At 48.7% G+C, this 20,041-nt stretch overlaps 1 protein-coding gene across 1 annotated transcript in view; it reads left to right on the forward strand.

The window, feature by feature from the left end:
• Positions 1-415: 415 nt before the first annotated feature.
• LOC121573662 (cGMP-dependent 3',5'-cyclic phosphodiesterase) overlaps positions 416-20,041 on the forward strand; it is a 42,569-nt gene continuing 22,943 nt past the window's right edge. Inside the window, exons 1-2 of the mRNA XM_041885810.2 lie at positions 416-1,507; positions 4,300-4,363. Of these exons, the coding sequence (XP_041741744.1) occupies positions 1,437-1,507; positions 4,300-4,363 (135 nt within the window). The 5' untranslated portion in view covers positions 416-1,436. The remainder of the gene's footprint in view (positions 1,508-4,299; positions 4,364-20,041) is intronic.

Raw genomic sequence — 20,041 nt, forward strand, 5'->3', positions numbered from 1 at the left:
CGGGAGCAATCTGAGTTGTAAGGCTAGCTAGACAGCACCCTTCGAGCAGCCAGGGCAGGGAAAGGAGACTGATCCGGTTGCTATTGCAGATTCAGCATCGATCCAGTGCCCAGCTCGTCGAAGCCCCAGAGGTTTCTCTCTCTCTCTCTCTCTATCTATATCTGGGTCGTTCCACCAATTCGGTGGCTTTTGAGAAGTGCAACTTGGTAAAAAATATATATATATATATTTCACCTAATTTTAACATTATGTTGTGAAGAGCACATGTTCATCTTCATAAAAAAACACGTTTTAAATAAAATGTCAAATAAAGTAATAGGGTTGACCGTAACAGGGTTTATGATTTAATCTTAAATCAGCCATAAATCACCTTGTGACAGGGGGAATGGAAGCTTGTTATGTGCATCAGGGAGTGGCAATTGAATGCAATCTTCACAACAAAAAAAAAAAAAGGAAAAAAAAAGAAATGTCTATCTTTAGTTAACAGGGTTGAAGTTTTATGCTCGACCCACTTGGTTTTCCACCGCAAAACACCAGAAAAGGGCCCAAAAGTGTAGAACCAGCTCACCTGATTTTACTGTATGATTTGACTATTATATGATCAATGTTGCATCAAAAAAAAGTTTGAAGGAATAGTTTCACCATATTAAAATGAGAGTTCAGTTCACGTAACAGGGTTGACCTTAAAATGAAGGACAGACGTAAATGAATCACTAATCACAATAATCTTCTGAAATTACTTTATCAAAGCAACAAAATAACTAGGGCTTTACAATGATGGTGAAAACTTGGGAGAGATTTTGGGGTTAAGTAGGTTAAAATCTTCCTAGAAGTCACAGAGGGTGCACAGAGGGACATGTGAAAATGCTGACTTTTGGCACATTAGCAAATCTTTATTCATATAAAAAAAAATGATTTATTGAATTCTTCATGTTGTCTATATTAAAGATGCACTCAGGGATCTTAAGCACAACAAATTTGTAACATATTGCACAAATTATTGTAACATATCACACGAATGGCAAAATACGTATGATATCATACAAATTGCAAAATTTGTAACATATCACATGAAATGAATGACGTAGTACACAAAAAAACAGGGACCACTTTTGACTCGTGAGTACCACTTTCAAAACTACTGGCTGAAATTATACAAAAGTTAGAGAGTACATCTTTAAAAGGCCTTTCATTTCATATAGCAAGCTTTTAACTCTACACTTTGGTGCACAATTTCTACTTAAAATATCAAAGGGATGCAAAAGTCACTCTTTTTGTGGAACGACCCATCTCCTCTCCACGAGCTGCAGAGATGCTGCTGCTTAGATAGACACCATAACAGCATTCCGCTGTACTGAGAGGGTGGACTGGGGTTAGAGCTGTGACGAGGGGGCCCTGTTCCAGCTGTTAGGGACTGTGACTGACAGGTGACAGCGATGGGCCAGGCATGTGGAAACTCCCTCTTGTGCCGTAGTCAGCAGTTCCAGACATCGACAACAGCAGAGATGTAAGTGTATAAATGTTGATGCGCTGGCTGGGTGGTTGTGTCTGAAGTACAACAGAATATGCTGATTATAAATCGTTATCTGAATTCCTGATTGTGATTAAGCAATGTTGATATCATTGTATGTCATTCAAAGTTTAATTTGTCTTTGGAATACAATGTGTATAGTTTATGTGTTTCTTAAAATCATTATCCCACCATTCCTTTGATGTCTGAGGTCAGGATGCTGTGGCAATTAAAAATAATGTTTGACTTGTTTGGTTGATCAAAGCAAAAGCATTACTGATTTAATATATTCACATCTACTGTAGAAGAAGCATAGAAATAAAAGGGCTGTCAGTGTTTGATCATTTGTCCTTCAAAAGAAAAAAAGCCTGAAAGAGGTAGAGAAGTAGATTATTTCTTCACCCTAGATCTCTGTTGGCAAATTGTTTATTTTAGCCTTTGATATGGATATATATGTATGCAAATATGGCTCGCCTAAAACACTGTACTAGGCACTCTTCACACTGCCGCTGTGTCTAGAGTCTAGACTATTTGAATGGCAATCACAGTCCATTTTTGTCACAAATCAAAACATTTAAAGACTGATTGTTCATTAAAGCAAATTCAGTGCCTGTGGTAAATGAGAACATGCACCAACATGAATCATTCACACAATGTTGCTTCCATTCACCATCATCCTAGCACATTGCCTACCTCTGCCTTTCATAAAAAACAAAGCATAGGTTAGGTTTACACACCAGATCGCGCACACCTGCTGTTCCTAATTTCAATGTTTTCCCACATTCTATTATAATTCTCTTAGGTTTATATTGTAATTTGTATGTAACATAAAGGGTTTAGGACTGGGTCTCTGGCATGTTGTGTGTAGCTACAGCACATAAGACCCTCCACCACTCTCAATCTCCCATAAAGTTTTATTGGTGCTCTTGTGGGGCTAAGTGCCTCTCGCTCAATAAAAGGGCTTTCTAATATCCTTTTATTTTTCAGCTGTCTGTCATTAGCTGTGAGGCTGTGTGGGTAATTGCTTTACATTAGGAACTCAGGGCTGTTGAAGTGGCTCAGTCACCCTAGTAACAACCATACACTCCATTCACCCCCAGTTCTTACATCACTACCCCCATTAAGCTTCAAACATTACCATAACCTGCTCATATTTGACGCAGATTGGCATTTATTAAGATGACTCATGTACTGGAGGCAGCTCTGCAGAGTGGTCACTAGCTGGCACAGCCACAGTCATACAATAGTTTTTTAACCCTAACCCTAACCTTAACTTTAACCACACTGCTAACCATAATGCCTAACCCTAACCTTAAATTAAGACCAAAAATATATTTTTTGCTTTAATTAGTTTTTACAATATAGCCAATTTTGACTTTGCAGCTGGCCCATCGAGCGGAAACCGCTCAGTTCTGCCTCCAGGGCAAAACTCGTGACAATAAACGTCAACCTGCATATTTGACACAAATATTCTGCATTCATTATGGAATCTCACATTTTAGAGCAGATTTTGTCACTTCCCATCCTGCAGACCTTTAGATGTTGCTGACTGGTCTGTCATTTAATTACCTGCTGACATAGACTGAATCATTTTTATATGTTTAATGGAAGTGGTTCTCTCGTAATGAGAAGCCCCGCATGGCAGTTGCTGGTACAAAATGTTTTAGAAAAACTTTTTCAGTGGTCCATCATGGAGCTAGATTAGAAACCAAAGAGGGAATATATCTTCCTGGTGGTGTTCTAGTGTCATGAATCTTTAAAGGCTTTATGAAGGAAAAAATAGAGTGAGGTGTTTATTAGAATGCAATACAAATATAAATCCTTTAATTTAATTCAAACTAAAACAGAGAAAATAAACCATAGGCTACGTACGGTACACTACAGACCAACATGACAGTGCTATTCTAAGTTGATAGGCTTGTGTGTGTGATAGAATGTTGCTCCATGAAGCCTTGTGTTACCGGAGCTTGCAAAAAGGGAACCACCACCCCCACTGAGCCAGCCTCTCTGACCCTGGGCTGAAACAATATCTCTCTCACTCATCGGCACTTAGATCGATATCCCTGTGTGTGTGTGCGTGCGTGTGTGTGTGTGTGTGTGTGTGTGTGTGTGTGTGTGAGAGAGAGAGAGAGAGAGAGAGAGAGAGAGAGAGAGAGACAAGGCATTTCCTGTTTGCTTTTCTGGAGCAGGTGGGGATGACATTGGAGATATTCACAGACACTCACACAAAAATTCAGTTTCCATACCAGCACAGGCACACACAACTTAATAACCACACACAGTATTGTAATATAATATTCCATTTAGCAGACACTTTAATCCAAAGCAATTTACAGACATGCATGTTTTACGTGTGGGGGGTCCCGGGAATCAAACCCACTATCCTGGCGTTGCAAGATCCATGCTTTACCAACTGAGCTACAGAGAGAAGGGGGCGGGACAGAGAGGAGAGAGAGTTAGGGAGGAGGAGATTTGAAGAGAGCCTTGAGAGAGAGAGAGAAAGAAAGAGAGAGGGAGACAGAGAGAGTGAGAAGCCTGGAGCATGTGTAGATATGGGTAGGATTGTTTATGTACAGAGACTCTGTCTCCACAGACAACCAGGAGAGTAAGAGATGAAGAGAGCCATAGAGACTGATAGAGAGGTAGTGTTAGTGGCTGAAAGACAGAGCGAGACAAATAGAAAACGAAACATAGAGATAAAGAAAGAGATAAAGAGGGAGAGGAGGGTGCTATAGAAACACAGGCAGTATGCTGCAGCGGGTTCTTATTGCCCTCTTTCGCTTCTTCAGGGGAGGAGGACGGCAGGTGTTCCAGCCGGTGGAGGAGAGAGGGCCATATTCAAACAATGTACAGGTAAGACTCTGCTCTCCTTTCCCTTATCTTCCTACTTCTAGCCCCAGGACATACAGTTGTAAAAAGTGTGCCAGCCTCACACCGTCTGTCTCCCGCCACGTGTCCAGTAGCTGAAAAAGTACCCCGTTGTCATACTTGAGTAAATGACTCCAGTAAAAGTGAAAGTCACCCAGTAAAATACCACTTGAGTAAAAGTCTAAAAGTATTTGGTTTTAAATATACTTAAGTATCAAAAGTAAAAGTATAAATTATTTCCTTATATTAAGCAAACCAGACAGCACAAATTTCTTGTTTTTCAATTTACGGATAGCCAGGGGCACACTCCAACACTCAGACATAATTTATAAACGAAGCATTTGTGTTTAGTGAGTCCGCCAGATCAGAGGCAGTAGGAATGAGCAGGGATGTTCTCTTGATAAGTGTGTCCTGTCCTGCTAAGCATTCAAAATGTAAATCAAATTAAATCAAATCAAATTGTATTGGTCACATACATGTGTTTAGCAGATGTTATTGTGGGTGTAGCGAAATGCTTGTGTTTCTAGCTCCAACAGTGCAGTATACCTAACAAGTAATATCTAACAATTTCACAACATATACCCAATACACACAAATCTAAGTAAAGCAATGGAATTAAGAATATATAAATAAATATATGGATGAGCAATGTCAGAGCGGCATAGACTAAGATACAGTAGACTAGTATAGAATACAGTATATACATATGAGATGAGTAATGTAAACATTATTAAAGTGGCCAGTGATTTCTAATCTATGTACAGTACCAGTCAAGAGTTTGGACACACCTACTCATTCAAGGGTTTTTCTATATTTTTACTGTTTTCTACATTGTACAATAATAGTGAAGACATCAAAACTATGAAATAACACATATGGAATCATGTAGTAACCAAAAAAGTGTTAAATCAATCAATTTTATTTTATATAGCCCTTCTTACATCAGCTAATATCTCGAAGTGCTTTACAGAAACCCAGCCTAAAACCCCAAACAGCTAGTAATGCAGGTGTAGAAGCACGGTGGCTAGGAAAAACTCCCTAGAAAGGCCAAAACCTAGGAAGAAACCTAGAGAGGAACCAGGCTATGAGGGGTGGCCAGTCCTCTTCTGGCTGTGCCGGGTGGAGATTATAACAGAACCATGCCAAGATGTTCAAAAATGTTCATAAGTGACAAGCATGGTCAAATAATAATCAGGAATAAATCTCAGTTGGCTTTTCATAGCCGATCATTAAGAGTTGAAAACAGCAGGTCTGGGACAGGTAGGGGTTCCATAACCGCAGGCAGAACAGTTGAAACTGGAATAGCAGCAAGGCCAGGCGGACTGGGGACAGCAAGGAGTCACCACGGCCGGTAGTCCCGACGTATGGTCCTAGGGCTCAGGTCTCTCAGTTGGCTTTTCATAGCCGATCATTAAGAGTTGAAAACAGCAGGTCTGGGACAGGTAGGGGTTTCGTAACCGCAGGCAGAACAGTTGAAACTGGAATAGCAGCAAGGCCAGGCGGACTGGGGACAGCAAGGTGTCAGCATGCCCGGTAGTCCTGACGTATGGTCCTAGGGCTCAGGTTCTCAGAGAGAAAGAGAGAACGAGAGAATTAGAGAGAGCATACTTAAATTCACACAGGACACTGGATAAGACAGGAGAAGTACTCCAGGTATAACCAACTAACCCCAGCCCCCCGACACATAAACTACTGCAGCATAAATACTGGAGGCTGAGACAGGAGCGGTCCGGAGACACTGTGGCCCCATCCGAAGAAACCCCGGACAGGGCCAAACAGGAAGGATATAACCCCACCCACTCTGCCAAAGCACAGCCCCCGCACCACCAGAGGGATATCCTCAACCACCAACTTACAATCCTGAGACAAGGCCGAGTATAGCCCACAGAGGTCTCCACCACAGCACAAACCAAGGGGGGCGCCAACCCAGACAGGAAGATCACGTCAGTAACTCAACCCACTCAAGTGACGCACCCCTCCTAGGGACGGCATGAAAGAGCACCAGCAAGCCAGTGACTCAGCCCCTGTAACAGGGTTAGAGGCAGAGAACCCCAGTGGAGAGAGGGGAACCGGCCTGGCAGAGACAGCAAGGGCTGTTCGTTGCTCCAGAGCCTTTCCGTTCACCTTCACACTCCTGGGCCAGACTACACTCAATCATATGACCTACTGAAGAGATAAGTCTTCAGTAAAGACTTAAAGGTTGAGACCGAGTCTGCGTCTCTTAAACAAATCAAAATATCACTCTCCTTGGTCAAATAGCCCTTACACAGCCTGGAGGTGTGTAAGGGCTACCTACTCTGTGTCTCACAAAGACACAGCGGTTGGAACCAAAAATCTCAAATTTGGACTCATCAGACCAAAGGACAGATTTCCACCGGTCTAATGTCCACTGCTCGTGTTTCTTGGCCCAAGTGTCACGGTCGTCTTCAAATGGAGTAGACCAAAGCGCAGCGTTTGAAGTGAACATGACTTTATTTAATAAAGTGCAACACGAAAAAAACAACAAACAACGACGAAACGTGAAGTCCAACAGTACATAGACTAAACAGGAACAAAAACCCACAAACACACAGTGAAACCACAACAGTTTAAATATGGCTCCCAATCAGAGATAACGAGCCGACAGCTGTCACTCGTTACCTCCGATTGGGAGTCACATGAATAATCAAGAACCACCACAACATAGAAATGCACAACTAGAAATCCCAACATAGAAATACACCCAAATGAAAATGAACAACCCTGGCTCCATAAATCAGAGTCCCTGGAGCCAGAGTGTCACAGTACCCCCTAAAGGTGCGAACTCCGGGCGCACCAGCATACAGTCTAGGGGAGGGTCTGGGTGGGCGTCTGTCCATGGTGGCGGCTCTGGCACTGGTCGTGGTCCCCACCCCACCATAGTCACTACCCGCTTACGTAGCCTCCTCCAAATGACCACCCTCCAATATAACCCCACTGGATTAAGGGGCAGCACCGGACTAAGAGGCAGCACCGACTAAGGGGCAACACCGGACTAAGGGACAGCACCAGGAGAAGGGGCAGCACCAGGATAAGGGGCAGCACCAGACTAAGGGGCAGCACCAGACTAAGGGGCAGCACCAGACTAAGGGGCAGCACCAGACTAAGGGGCAGCACCAGGATAAGGGGCAGCACCAGGATAAGGGGCAGCACCAGGATAAGGGGCAGCACCAGGATAAGGGACAGCACCAGGATAAGGGACAGCACAGGGCTAAGGGGCAGTACCGGACTAAATGGCGGATCCTGGCTGGCTGGCTCTGGCAGATCCTGGCTGGCTGGCGGATCCTGGCTGGACGGCTCTGGCGGATCCTGGCTGGACGGCTCTGGCGGATCCTGGCTGGACGGCTCTGGCGGATCCTGGCTGGACGGCTCTGGCGGATCCTGGCTGGACGGCTCTGGCGGATCCTGGCTGGACGGCTCTGGCGGATCCTGGCTGGACAGCTCTGGCGGATCCTGGCTGGACGGCTCATGGCCGGCTGACGGATCTGGCTGCTCATGGCTGGCTGACGGATCTGGCTGCTCATGGCTGGCTGACGGATCTGGCTGCTCATGGCTGGCGGAAGGCTCTGGCTGCTCATGGCTGACTGACGGATCTGGCTGCTCATGGCTGGCGGAAGGCTCTGGCTGCTCATGGCTGACTGACGGATCTGGCTGCTCATAGCTGGCGGAAGGCTCTGGCTGATCCTGTCTGGCGGAAGGCTCTGGCTGATCCTGTCTGGCGGAAGGCTCTGGCTGATCCTGTCTGGCAGACGGCTCTGGCTGATCCTGTCTGGCGGAAGGCTCTAGCGGCTCCTGTCTGGCGGAAGGCTCTAGCGGCTCCGATCTGGCGGACGGCTCTGAAGGCTCATGGCAGACGGGCGGCTTTGCAGGCTCAGTACAGACGGGCGGCTTTAGCGCCGTAGGGCAGACGGGTAGTTCAAGCGCCGTTGGGCAGACGGGCAGTTCAGGCACCGTTGGGCAGACGGGCAGTTCAGGCGCCGTTGGGCAGACGGGCAGTTCAGGCGCCGTTGGGCAGACGGGCAGTTCAGGCCCCGTTGGGCAGACGGCAGATTCTGGCCGTCTGAGGCGCACCGTAGGCCTGGTGCGTGGTGCCGGAACTGGAGGTACCGGGCTGAGGACACGCATCTCAGGGCTAGTGCGGGGAGAAGGAACAGGGCATGCTGGGCCCTGGGGACGCACCGTAGGCCTGATGCGTGGTGCCGGAACTGGTGGTCCCAGGCTGAGAACACGCATCTCAGGGCTTTTTATGGTGCGTGGAGCAGGAACAGGCCGGGCTGGGCTGGCGACGCGCACCGTATCCCTGGTGCGAGTGGCCGGAACAGGCCGGGCCGGCGGAGCGCACCGTATCCCTGGTGCGTGGAGCAGGAACAGGCCGGGCTGGGCTGGCGACGCGCACCGTATCCCTGGTGCGAGTGGCCGGAACAGGCCGGGCCGGGCTGGCGAAGCGCACCGTATCCCTGGTGCGTGGAGCAGGAACAGGCCGGGCTGGCGACGCGCACCGTATCCCTGGTGCGAGTGGCCGGAACAGCCCGGGCCGGGCTGGCGAAGCGCACCATATCCCTGGTGCGTGGAGCAGGAACAGGCCGGGCTGGGCTGGCGACGCGCACCGTATCCCTGGTGCGAGTGGCCGGAACAGGCCGGGCCGGGCTGGCGAGCGCACCATATCCCTGGTGCGTGGAGCAGGAACCGGCCGGGCTGGGCTGGCGACGCACACCGTAGGTTCTGTGCGTGGAGCAGGAACAGGCCGGGCTGGGCTGGCGACGCACACCGTAGGTTCTGTGCGTGGAGCAGGAACAGGCCGGGCTGGGCTGGCGACGCACACCTTAGGTTCTGTGCGTGGAGCAGGAACAGGCCGGGCTGGGCTGGCGACGCACACCGTAGGTTCTGTGCGTGGAGCAGGAACAGGCCGGGCTGGGCTGGCGACGCACACCGTAGGTTCTGTGCGTGGAGCAGGACCAGGCCGGGCTGGACTGGCGACGCACACCGTGGGCTTGATGCGTGGAGTAGGAACAGGCCGGTCCGTACTGGGAACACACACCACTGGCTTTAACTGGGGATCAGGAACAGGCCGGACCGGACTGGTAACACACATCAGTCTCTCACGCCGTGCCGCAACAACTTCCCTTCCTCTACTCGCCAATGGCTCCCGTAATCCGATAGCCTTCTCTCCACGTCTCCCTGTGGCAGCCTCCTGCTGCCCAGCCGCCAGCCATGTGCCCCCCAAAAACTTTTTGGGGTTGCCTCTCGTCCTTCCAACGATGACCCTGCTGACGCTCGTTGCTCCTCTCTCGCCAGGGCCTTGATCTTCCCCCAAGGTCCCTTGCCCCCGAGCATGTCCTCCCAGGACCACGATTTGCCCACCTGGGCCATCGCCAGCCTCTCGATCTCCTTACCAGGTGCCTCCTCCCATGTCCAGTCTCTTTGCTCCTGGACACGCTGCTTGGTCCTTTTATGGTGGGTTTTTCTGTCACGGTCGTCTTCAAATGGAGTAGACCAAAGCGCAGCGTTTGAAGTGAACATGACTTTATTTAATAAAGTGCAACACGAAAAAAACAACAAACAACGACGAAACGTGAAGTCCAACAGTACATAGACTAAACAGGAACAAAAACCCACAAACACACAGTGAAACCACAACAGTTTAAATATGGCTCCCAATCAGAGATAACGAGCCGACAGCTGTCACTCGTTACCTCCGATTGGGAGTCACATGAATAATCAAGAACCACCACAACATAGAAATGCACAACTAGAAATCCCAACATAGAAATACACCCAAATGAAAATGAACAACCCTGGCTCCATAAATCAGAGTCCCTGGAGCCAGAGTGTCACACCAAGCAAGTCTCTTCTTCTTATTGTCGTCCTTTAGTAGTGGTTTCTTTGTAGCAATTCGACCATGAAGGCCTGATTCACGCAGTCTCCTATGAACAGTTGACACTCAAGTCTGCCTATAGGAAGGGAGGAGCAAAATGGAGTCGTGGTCAGATTTTCCGAAAGGAGGGTGGGGGAGGGCCTTGTATGCATCCTGGATGTTGGAGTAGCAGTGGTCGAGTGTTTTAGCAGTGCGAGTACTGCAGTCAATGTGTTGATAGAACTTCGGTAGCCTTTTCCTCAAATTTGCTTTGTTCAAATCCCCAGCTACGAGTACTTTTGGGTGTCAGGGTAAATGTATAGAGGAAAAAGTACATTATTTTCTTTAGGAATGTAGTGGAGTAAAAGTAAAGGTGTTCAAAAATATAAATAGTAAAGTACAGATACCCCAAAAAACTACATAAGTAGTTTAGTTGGCTGTGCCGGTTGGTCAAATGGTTCATGCTTTACTGATGTGTGTGTATCTGTGTCTTTGTCTGTGTATTTGTGTGATAAAGGGAGGGAGATAGAGCACGCTAAACCCCTGTTACTGTAGCATGAATTATAAGTTAACAGTGGAACATGGACCAACAACACAGACATTGTGGAAACATGGCACAGGACTGACATAATGTTGCACATTTTCACTCACCTGTGATGGAAGCCAGACAGAGGGGGGACATTTATTATTTTGGAATCCCCTGCCAAGTGACCTTCTCTGGCCCTCTGATGCTATTTTTGTTTTAGTAGGATTCACAAAAAACTCTTGTTGGACCCTCACTCAAATCACTGGCTCCAGAGCTGCAGGAGGACAGGTCCTTGTCTTTATCAGTGTTTGTCTGTGTGTCTGCATGGGCGTTTATGTGTATTCTAGTGTTATTCATGGTAAACAGTGACTGGAAAATGCAGCAGTCAGTGTGATGAGGGTGGAATATTTCATCAGTCAGAAAGTGATATTATCCTCAGTCTCTGGGGATCCACCAGGCAAGGTGAAATCAACACTTAGTTATTAATGACTGGCTGACTGGCTGTTATTATTACTCTCCCTACAGGATAGAGCTCATTATCCAGGAAGAACAGCATGCTTTGTACAGCAGCAATGATATGAGGGCCACCCCACATTAGACTTGATATTAAAGGGAGAATTCACTCAAAACTATCCTTTAGTATTTTTTTCATTAGTCCTCTGTTGATACAGTCCCAAAATGTGTTGTATGTCAGCAGTCAAGTTTTCAAGATAAAGGACTTTCAAGAAGCAAAGTGTCACTGGCCACGTCATCAATTGAAATGTCTATCAAACCCTGAGGGCAAATGTGTATTGATTATCTTTTGAAGTCTCTCAGTAAGACAACAGAGCAATGGATTAATCCATTCTCAGCCCCATCCCTTGCATTAAAACCTCTTCACTGGTCTGTCTGTGTCTTTGTTTTGGGAGAGTGTAGAACTCAGTCAGCTGTTATAGAGCTGAGTGGGGAAGTCACTGATATATGTCCACAGTAATCCTCCCATGAGTCCTCTGACTGACAGTCTCAGTTGGTCTTCCATGCTAACTGACAGACAGGCAGGCAGGCCTGTGTCTATGCATGGCGTCATAGCTGCTCAGCCTCAGAGATAATCAGGGATGTTGTTGAGTGTCAAGCCCATAGAACCCCATGATGAGTCTGCTCATTAGTGATGCCACGGTGGTGCACGACTCTGTGATGCGTTTCCTGTCTGTCCACAGCACTTGTCAGTGGGGTGCATCTCTATGTGGGTGATGCTCAGCTATAACTAACACCCTCCAGAACCTTGTTTGCAAATGGAGACAGGCCCGATGGGAGGCTGGTGTTGGCAGTTGAGCAACTTGTCAAAGCACAGTTGGAGTGAGTATGGCGCTCAGTGTTTGTTACTGTCAGTGTCAGCTCTCTGACACACTCTGTGCGCATGCAATGGTGTAAAAATAGGGAAGGTATTTCTGGGTCACAACTAGCATGCTGCTAATCAATCGGGGCCGAATCACATACAGCTGAATCAGCAGGCCATCCTTCAGACCTCTGGTATTTAGCATCTGACCCCTCTGCTGTTTAATGATACCAACAAACAGTGTTTGTCTGACTACAGTGGAGGCTGGGGGCTAGAGGCACTGTGTCCATCTCTCTTCTATCATCCCATTAAGCCCTTGACAACGTTGTTCATATAGATTCAGACTTTCCTGTTTAGATGAAGTTCCCAAATCTGCATAGCTGGAGCATGACTGATTTATATCCATCCATACTAGGGTACATTCTCTTACGATCTTCTCTCTTATTCACATGGAATGAGGCTGAGAACCACCCAAACAAGCTAATTATAATTTTACTACTATACTATATTTAAGTGATAATGCCAGAGAAGCTTGTGTTTTGAGGATATAATGGCACGGGCAAATTGTGCCAGATAGTACATTCAGACCCCTTGACCTTTTCCATATTTTGTTACGTTACAGCCTTATTCTAAAATGGATTAAAAAAAAAAAGAAATTCATCAAACTACACACAATACTCCACAAGGACAAAGCAAAAACCATTTTTTTGAAATTTTTGCAAATCTATATACAAAAAAACGGTCTCTCCAGAGATGTTAGGTCGGGTTCAAGTCTGGGCTCTGGCTGGACCACTCATTGACATTCAGAGACTTGTCCCGAAGCCACTCCTGCGTTGACTTGGCTGTGTGCTTAGGGTCGTTGTCCTGTTGGAAGGTGAACCTTCGCCCCAGTCTGAGGTCCTGAGCGTTCTGGAGCAGGTTTTCATCAAGAATCTATCTGTACTTTGCTTCGTTCATCTTTCCCTCAATCCTGACTAGTCCTGACTCCCAGTCCCTGCCGCTGAAAAACATCCCCACAGCATGATGCTGCCACCACCATGCTTCACCGTAGGGATGGTGCCAGGTTCCCTCCAGACGTGACGCTTGACATTCAGGCCAAAGAGTTCAATCTTGGTTTCATCAGACCAGAGAATCTTGTTTCTCATGGTCTGAGAGTCTTTAGGTGCCTTTTGGCAAACTCCAAGCGGGCTGTCATGTGCCTTTTACTGAGGAGTGGCTTCTGTCTGGCCACTCTACCATACAGGCCTGATTGGTGGAGTGCTGCAGAGATGGTTGTCCTTCTGGAAAACTCTCCCATCTCCACAGAGGAACTCTAGAGCTCTGTCAGAGTGACCATCGGGTTCTTGGTCACCTCCCTGACCAAGGCCCTTCTCCCCCGATTGCTCAGTTTGGCCGGGCGGCCAGCTCTAGGAAAAGTCTTGGTGGTTCCAAACTTCTTCCATTTAAGAATGATGGAGGCCACTGTGTTCTTGGGGACCTTCAATGCTGTAGACATTTTTTGGTACCCTTCCCCAGATCTGTGCCTCGACATAATCCTATCTCGGAGACAATTCCATCGACCTCATGGCTTGGTTTCTGCTCTGACATGCACTGTCAACTGTGGGACCTTCTATAGACAGGTGTGTGCCTTTCCAAATCATGTCCAATCAATTGAATTTACCACAGATTGACTCCAGTCAATTTGTAGAAACATCTCAAGGATGATCAATGGAAACAGGATTTACCTGAGCTCAATTTCGAGTCTCATAGCAAAAGGTCTGAACACTTATGTATATAAGGTATTTCAGTTTTTTTTATATTTAATACATGTGCAAAAATTTATAAAAACCGGTTTTCACTTTGTCATTATGGGGTATTGTGTGTAGATTGATGAGGGAAAAAAATATTGAACCAATTTGAGAATAAAGCTGTAACTTAAGAAAATTTGGAAAAAGTCAAGGGGTCTGAATACTTTCCGAATGCACTGTACATTTCTATATGAACCCCTCAGTTTGCTCAGTCACCGTGCTTTCAGGCAGTCAATGGCATAATGCTGAACCAAAAGGTCTGAACACCCCCTAACACACTGTAATATATTTGTCACAAGCTGGGCTTGGACTCCGGTCTCAGATGTGGAGAGCTGGGGGTTCTACCCCTAAGCCACAGAGGAGGTATAGTTGGACCCAAATGAAACACCCAAGGCAATACTCCAGGCAAGTAGATTTAATGTAAAAACAAAGGTTCTTCGCACTTCAAAAATAGTCCAACAAAAGTTCTTCTCAGAAAGAGGTATATTAACAGAGGTAGAGTAACAAAACAGGAGGCAAAACAAAATAACTCCACGAGGGGAGAAAAACAAACTAAAGATAACTTAGAAAACCTTACTTGGAAAGACACGGTGGGACAAAGCAGGAGACACATAGCCAGGACTCAAAAACCAAGTGAGAAACAAGGGGAAAACACACAGCTAAAATACTCTAGGGGAAACAAGGCACAGGTGACCTGGATCAAGCTAATAAGGACACACGAGGAAGAACTAAGGCAGAGGGGGAACACAGATGACCTCTAGAGGCCCGGAGACAAACAGGAGGCAGGAAGCTGACAGGACCCCCTCCTCTAGGAACGACTCCTGACGTTCCTTCCAGAACACCCTGGCCTCAGGGTGCGAAAATCTCGGATCAAACCTGGGTCCAGGATGTCCCTGGCTGGAACCCAGAGCGCTCCTCTGGCCCGTAGCCCTCCCAGTCCACCAGATACTGCAGAGAGTTCTGGACCCTCCGGGAGTCCAGTATCCGGCGGACTGTGTAGGCTGGCTGGCCGTCAATGATCCTGGGAGGTGGCGGGGGTCTGCGTGGGGGGGGCAAAGGGAGAAGACAAGACAGGTTTAAGTAGTGAAACATGGAAAGTGGGGTTAATTCTAAGGGAGCGAGGAAGAACCAAACGATAAGAAACAGGGTTAACTTTTCTAGCTATGCGGAAAGGGCCAATGTATCTCTGGGAAAGCTTCTTGGATTCGACCCGAGGGGCAGGTTCTTAGTGGCCAACCAAACTCTCTGACCAGCTCGGAAACTAGGAGCCGTCCGGGCGGTGGCGATTAGCCTGACTTTGGTATCTCTGGGAGGTCCGAAGGAGGGTACACCTGGCCTTCTTCCAGGTCCGCCTACAGCGTTGGACAAAGCGCTGGGCCGAGGGAACACCAACTTGCGCCTCTTCCTCTGGAAATAATGGAGGGTTGTAACCGAACTGGCATTCGAAGGGGGACAATCCGGTGGCTGAGGACTGGAGGGTGTTGTGGGCATATTCAGCCCAAATGATATAGGTGGCCCAAGACGTGGGATTACTGGCCGCCATACACCGCAGGGTGGTCTCCAGATCCTGATTAATCCGTTCCGTTTGGCCATTAGACTCTGGATGGAACCCCCGACGATAGGCTGGCTGTGGCCCCAATAAGCCTGCAGAAGGCCCCCAAAACCGGACGAATTGGGGACCTCGGTCGGAGACCACGTCCAGGGGAATACCAAATATCCGGAAGACATGGTTCATGAGGAGCTCAGCAGTCTCCTTAGCCGAGGGCAGCTTGGGCAGGGGAATAAACCGGGCAGCCTTGGAGAACCGGTCAACCACCACTAGGATGACGGTGTTGCCCTGGGATGGAGGAAGTCCCGTAACAAAGTCCAGAGAAAGGTGTGACCAGGGCCTTCGAGGAACAGGTAAGGGATGGAGCAGTCCCTGGGGTCGCTGGCGTGTCGACTTTCCCCTGGTTGCACACAGGGCAGGCCTCAACATAGACCTGCACGTCTTCTTGATGGACGGCCACCAAAACCGGCCGCCGGAGGAATTCCAGTGTGCGAGCACTGCCTGGATGGCATGTCAAGGGCGACTCATGACCCCACTGCAAGACGCGGGCCCGAACAGAGAGAGGAACGTACAGGCGACCGGCAGGACCACCGCCTGGATCGGGCTCATGGACAAGGGCTTCTCGTACCTCTTTCTAGTTCCCACTGAAGAGGTGCGACGATCCTAGACCTCGGAATAATCGATGCCAAGGGCTTCTCTTGTACCTCGGAAGAATAGGCTCGAGACAGGGCATCCGGCTTGACGTTCTTGGTGCCAGGTCGGTAAGACAGGAGGAACTGGAATCGATTAAAGAAAAGGGACCATCGTGCTTGCCGAGGGTTCATCCGCTTAGCCTGTTGGAGATATTCCAGGTTCTTGTGGTCTGTGAGAACCTGGAAAGGGTGCTGAGCCCCCTCAAGCCAATGGCGCCACTCTTCCAAGGCTAGTTTTACCGCAAGCAACTCTCGATCCCCCACGTGGTAGTTGCGCTCGGCCTCAGACAGGCGGCGAGACATGAAGGCACAAGGGTGTAATCTCCCATCCTCACCCCTCTGTGACAGGACGGCTCCCACCCCCACCTCTGAGGCGTCCACCTCCACCACGAAAGGTCTTTCTGGGTCAGGGATCACCAGAATCGGAGCAGAAGTGAAGCGGCGCTGAGATCCTCGAAGGCCCCTGCTGCTTCCGGACCCCAGTGAATCTTGGTCCCTCCTCCCTTGGTAAGCGTCGTCAAGGGGGCTACCACCGAGCTGAAATTCTTAATGAACTTCCGATAGAAGTTAGAAAAGCCAATGAACCGTTGAACCTCCTTGACCGTGGCAGGTGTGGGCCAGCAGTGGACCGCTTTGACCTTCTTGGGATCCATCTCTAGGTGCCCGGGAGTGACAATAAACCCGAGAAACTGAGTCTGAGAAACATGAAATTCACACTTCTCAGGTTTAATGTAGAGGTGATTGTCAAGGAGCCTCTGGAGAACCCTGCTAACATGCCCCTCATGCTCCTTCTGTGACCTCGAGAAGATGAGGATATCGTCCCAGGTACACGAAGACGAACAGATTAAGCATATCCCGGAGAACATCATTAATCAGGGCTTGGAATACTGCGGGGGCATTGGTGAGCCCGAACGGCATCACCCGATATTCATAGTGCCCCGTGGGCGTGTTGAACGCCGTCTTCCATTCGTCTCCTTGCCGGATCCGCACGAGATGGTAAGCATTGCGGAGATCCAGTTTAGTAAAAATGGAAGCCCCTTGAAGCAGCTCAAAAGCAGTGGCCATGAGAGGAAGGGGGTATCGATTCCAACCGTGATCTTGTTGAGTCCCCGGTAATCAATACAAGGCCTAAGACCCCGTCTTTCTTTTCAACAAAAAGAAGCCCGCCCCAGCCGGGGAAGTAGAGGCATAGATGAGGCCGGCTGCCAAGGACTCCTTAATGTAGGTGTCCATAGCTGCGTGCTCGGGGAGGACAAGGAAAAGATCCGACCTCTAGGAGGGCAGCACCCAGGGAGTAGATCAATGGCACAGTCATACGTGCGATGAGGCGGTAAGGAAGTAGCCCGGGCCTTGCTGAACACTGCCTTGAACCGATGGTAAACACTGGGGACTCGGGAGACGTCAACAGACTCTTGAAACTGGGTACTAGGGGCTGAGGGACTCTGAAGCATGCAGGTGAGTTGGCAAGTGGGACCCCAGCTTAGAATGGTGCCAGTAGGCCAGTCGATCTGGGGATTATGTCTGCACAGCCAAGGGTGACCCAGGATAATAGGATACTCGGAGAGTCAATGAGATAGAAGGTCTCCTCCTGCTGGTGTTGAGAGATGGTAAGTCGCAGGGACTGAGTCGCCTCTGTAACCTTTCCTGGTTCCAGAGGTCTGCCATCTAAGGCTGTAACTGCCTGGGGTTGAGGAAGTAGTTGGGTAGGGATCTTAAGTTCCTTAGCCAAGGTTACATCCAGGAAATCACCTGCGGCACCGGAATCGATCATAGCCTGGACCCGATGCTGGTGGCCCTCCCAGGACAGAGTGGCTGGAATAGCCAGGACAGCGTTAGTAGGAGGAGCTCTAATTCTCCCCATCACAGCCCTCCTGTAGCTGGGCGGGGACAGGCGTTTCCCGAAAGCTCGGGGGCAAGTGGAGCGGAAGTGGCCGGCAACCCCGCAGTAGAGGCACCGACGCTCCCTCATGCGACGTTCCCTTTCGTTGGGAGAAAGCCTGGAACGGCCTAACTGCATGCTCTCCGGGGAATCCTGGAGCAGTTCAGGAGCCGGGGAAGCTCTGAATGACGGAGTCCAAACAGGAGAAACAGAGCTGCTCAGAGGAACTTGGGACTGAGACACCTGGCGGCGAGCCGTTCTCCGCTCTCTTAGACGATTGTCCAGGCGGATGGCCAAGGCTATGAGGGACTCGAGATCTCCAGCTGGTTCTCGGGTGGCTAACTCATCTTGAAGGGGGCTCAGATAACCCTCCCTGAAAACAGACCCTCAGCGCTTCATCATTCCATCCGCTCCTTGCTGCTATGGTCCGGGAAATCAATGGCAAAATCTGCCATGCTTCGGGGGAACCCTGATGGAGAGACAGTAGGCGCTTGGGAAGCCTCCCGCCCACTGACAGGATGATCGAACACCCGCTTGAACTCTTCTACAAATGCAGCGTGGGAGTCACAACAGGCCTCCTGGGACTGCCACACCGCAGAGGCCCAGGCGAGCGCCTTGTCTGAAAGAAGGGTAATGATGTAGGCAATCTTGGAACGGTCTGTGGGAAAACTTGAGGGTTGGAGCTCGAAGGTGAGGGAGCATTGGGTAGGAAACCCTGGCAAGAGCTTGGATCCCCAGAAAAGGGCTTGGGAGGTGGTAGTCGGGGGCTCCGCCACTAGAGAAGGCCTGTCGTCACTGGGGGTGACCTGGGGGAAGGGAGAGGACCAGGGAGGCGTTCAAAGAGCTGGCGGAGGGAACTCATCATTTCGGCCAGGAGTTGAGAATGACTAGCCATCAGCTCTTCTTGTCGGGCTGAGAACGGCTTCATGGCGCTGGAAAGAAGCCTCATGTCGAGTGATCACCGCCAACAGGTCCTGGGAACTGAGTGTTTCTGGGTCCATGATTGACTTGGTTTTTCTGTCACAAGCTGGGCTTGGACTCCGGTCTCAGATGTGGAGAGCTGGGGGTTCTACCCTAAGCCACAGAGGAGGTATAGTTGGACCCAAATGAAACACCCAAGGCAATACTCCAGGCAAGTAGATTTAATGTAAAAACAAAGGTTCTTCGCACTTCAAAAATAGTCCAACAAAAGTTCTTCTCAGAAAGAGGTATATTAACAGAGGTAGAGTAACAAAACAGGAGGCAAAACAAAATAACTCCCACGAGGGAGAAAAAACAAACTAAAGATAACTTAGAAAACCTTACTTGGAAAGACACGGTGGGACAAAGCAGGAGACACATAGCCAGGACTCAAAAACCAAGTGAGAAACAAGGGGAAAACACACAGCTAAAATACTCTAGGGGAAACAAGGCACAGGTGACCTGGATCTAGCTAATAAGGACACACGAGGAAGAACTAAGGCAGAGGGGAACACAGATGACCTCTAGAGGCCCGGAGACAAACAGGAGGCAGGAAGCTGACAATATTAGCAGCAGATAGCACCATATGTAATAAACTGTTGCTGATGAAAATAGCAGATTGTGAGTGTGAGCTACCTGTCATAGGTAAAGGTTAAAAGACAGATGTTTGACTCCAGAGATAAGTGTATCTGCCAAGCAAATGAATACAGGCCAGAGTAATAGTGTTGACACTCCCAGTGAGGATGGTGTGGATGTTTTGGCATGTCTGATGAAAGAGGTCTCTGTATACACTATACATGGGGTTAACAGAAACTTCCCAGTGGATTAAGAAGCTAGTAGCCTATGTAGGCAGACAGTGGTATGGTGAATTTCTCCCTATTTATCCTCCTGATGACGCATTCAGATATGGGTTTAATGCACTGAAATGACTGTGAAATTATGCTATCATAGCTATGTACGTAATGCTCTCTCTCCCTCTTTTTCTCTCTGATCTCTCTGTGTCTCTCACACGCACTTTCCTTCCCCCAATTTTGTCAATTTTAACAAGCGGGACCCCTGTTTGTCACTCCCTAAGTCTGCCCT

This window comes from Coregonus clupeaformis, chromosome 9 (genome assembly GCF_020615455.1).
Source record: "Coregonus clupeaformis isolate EN_2021a chromosome 9, ASM2061545v1, whole genome shotgun sequence".
NCBI lineage: Eukaryota > Metazoa > Chordata > Actinopteri > Salmoniformes > Salmonidae > Coregonus > Coregonus clupeaformis.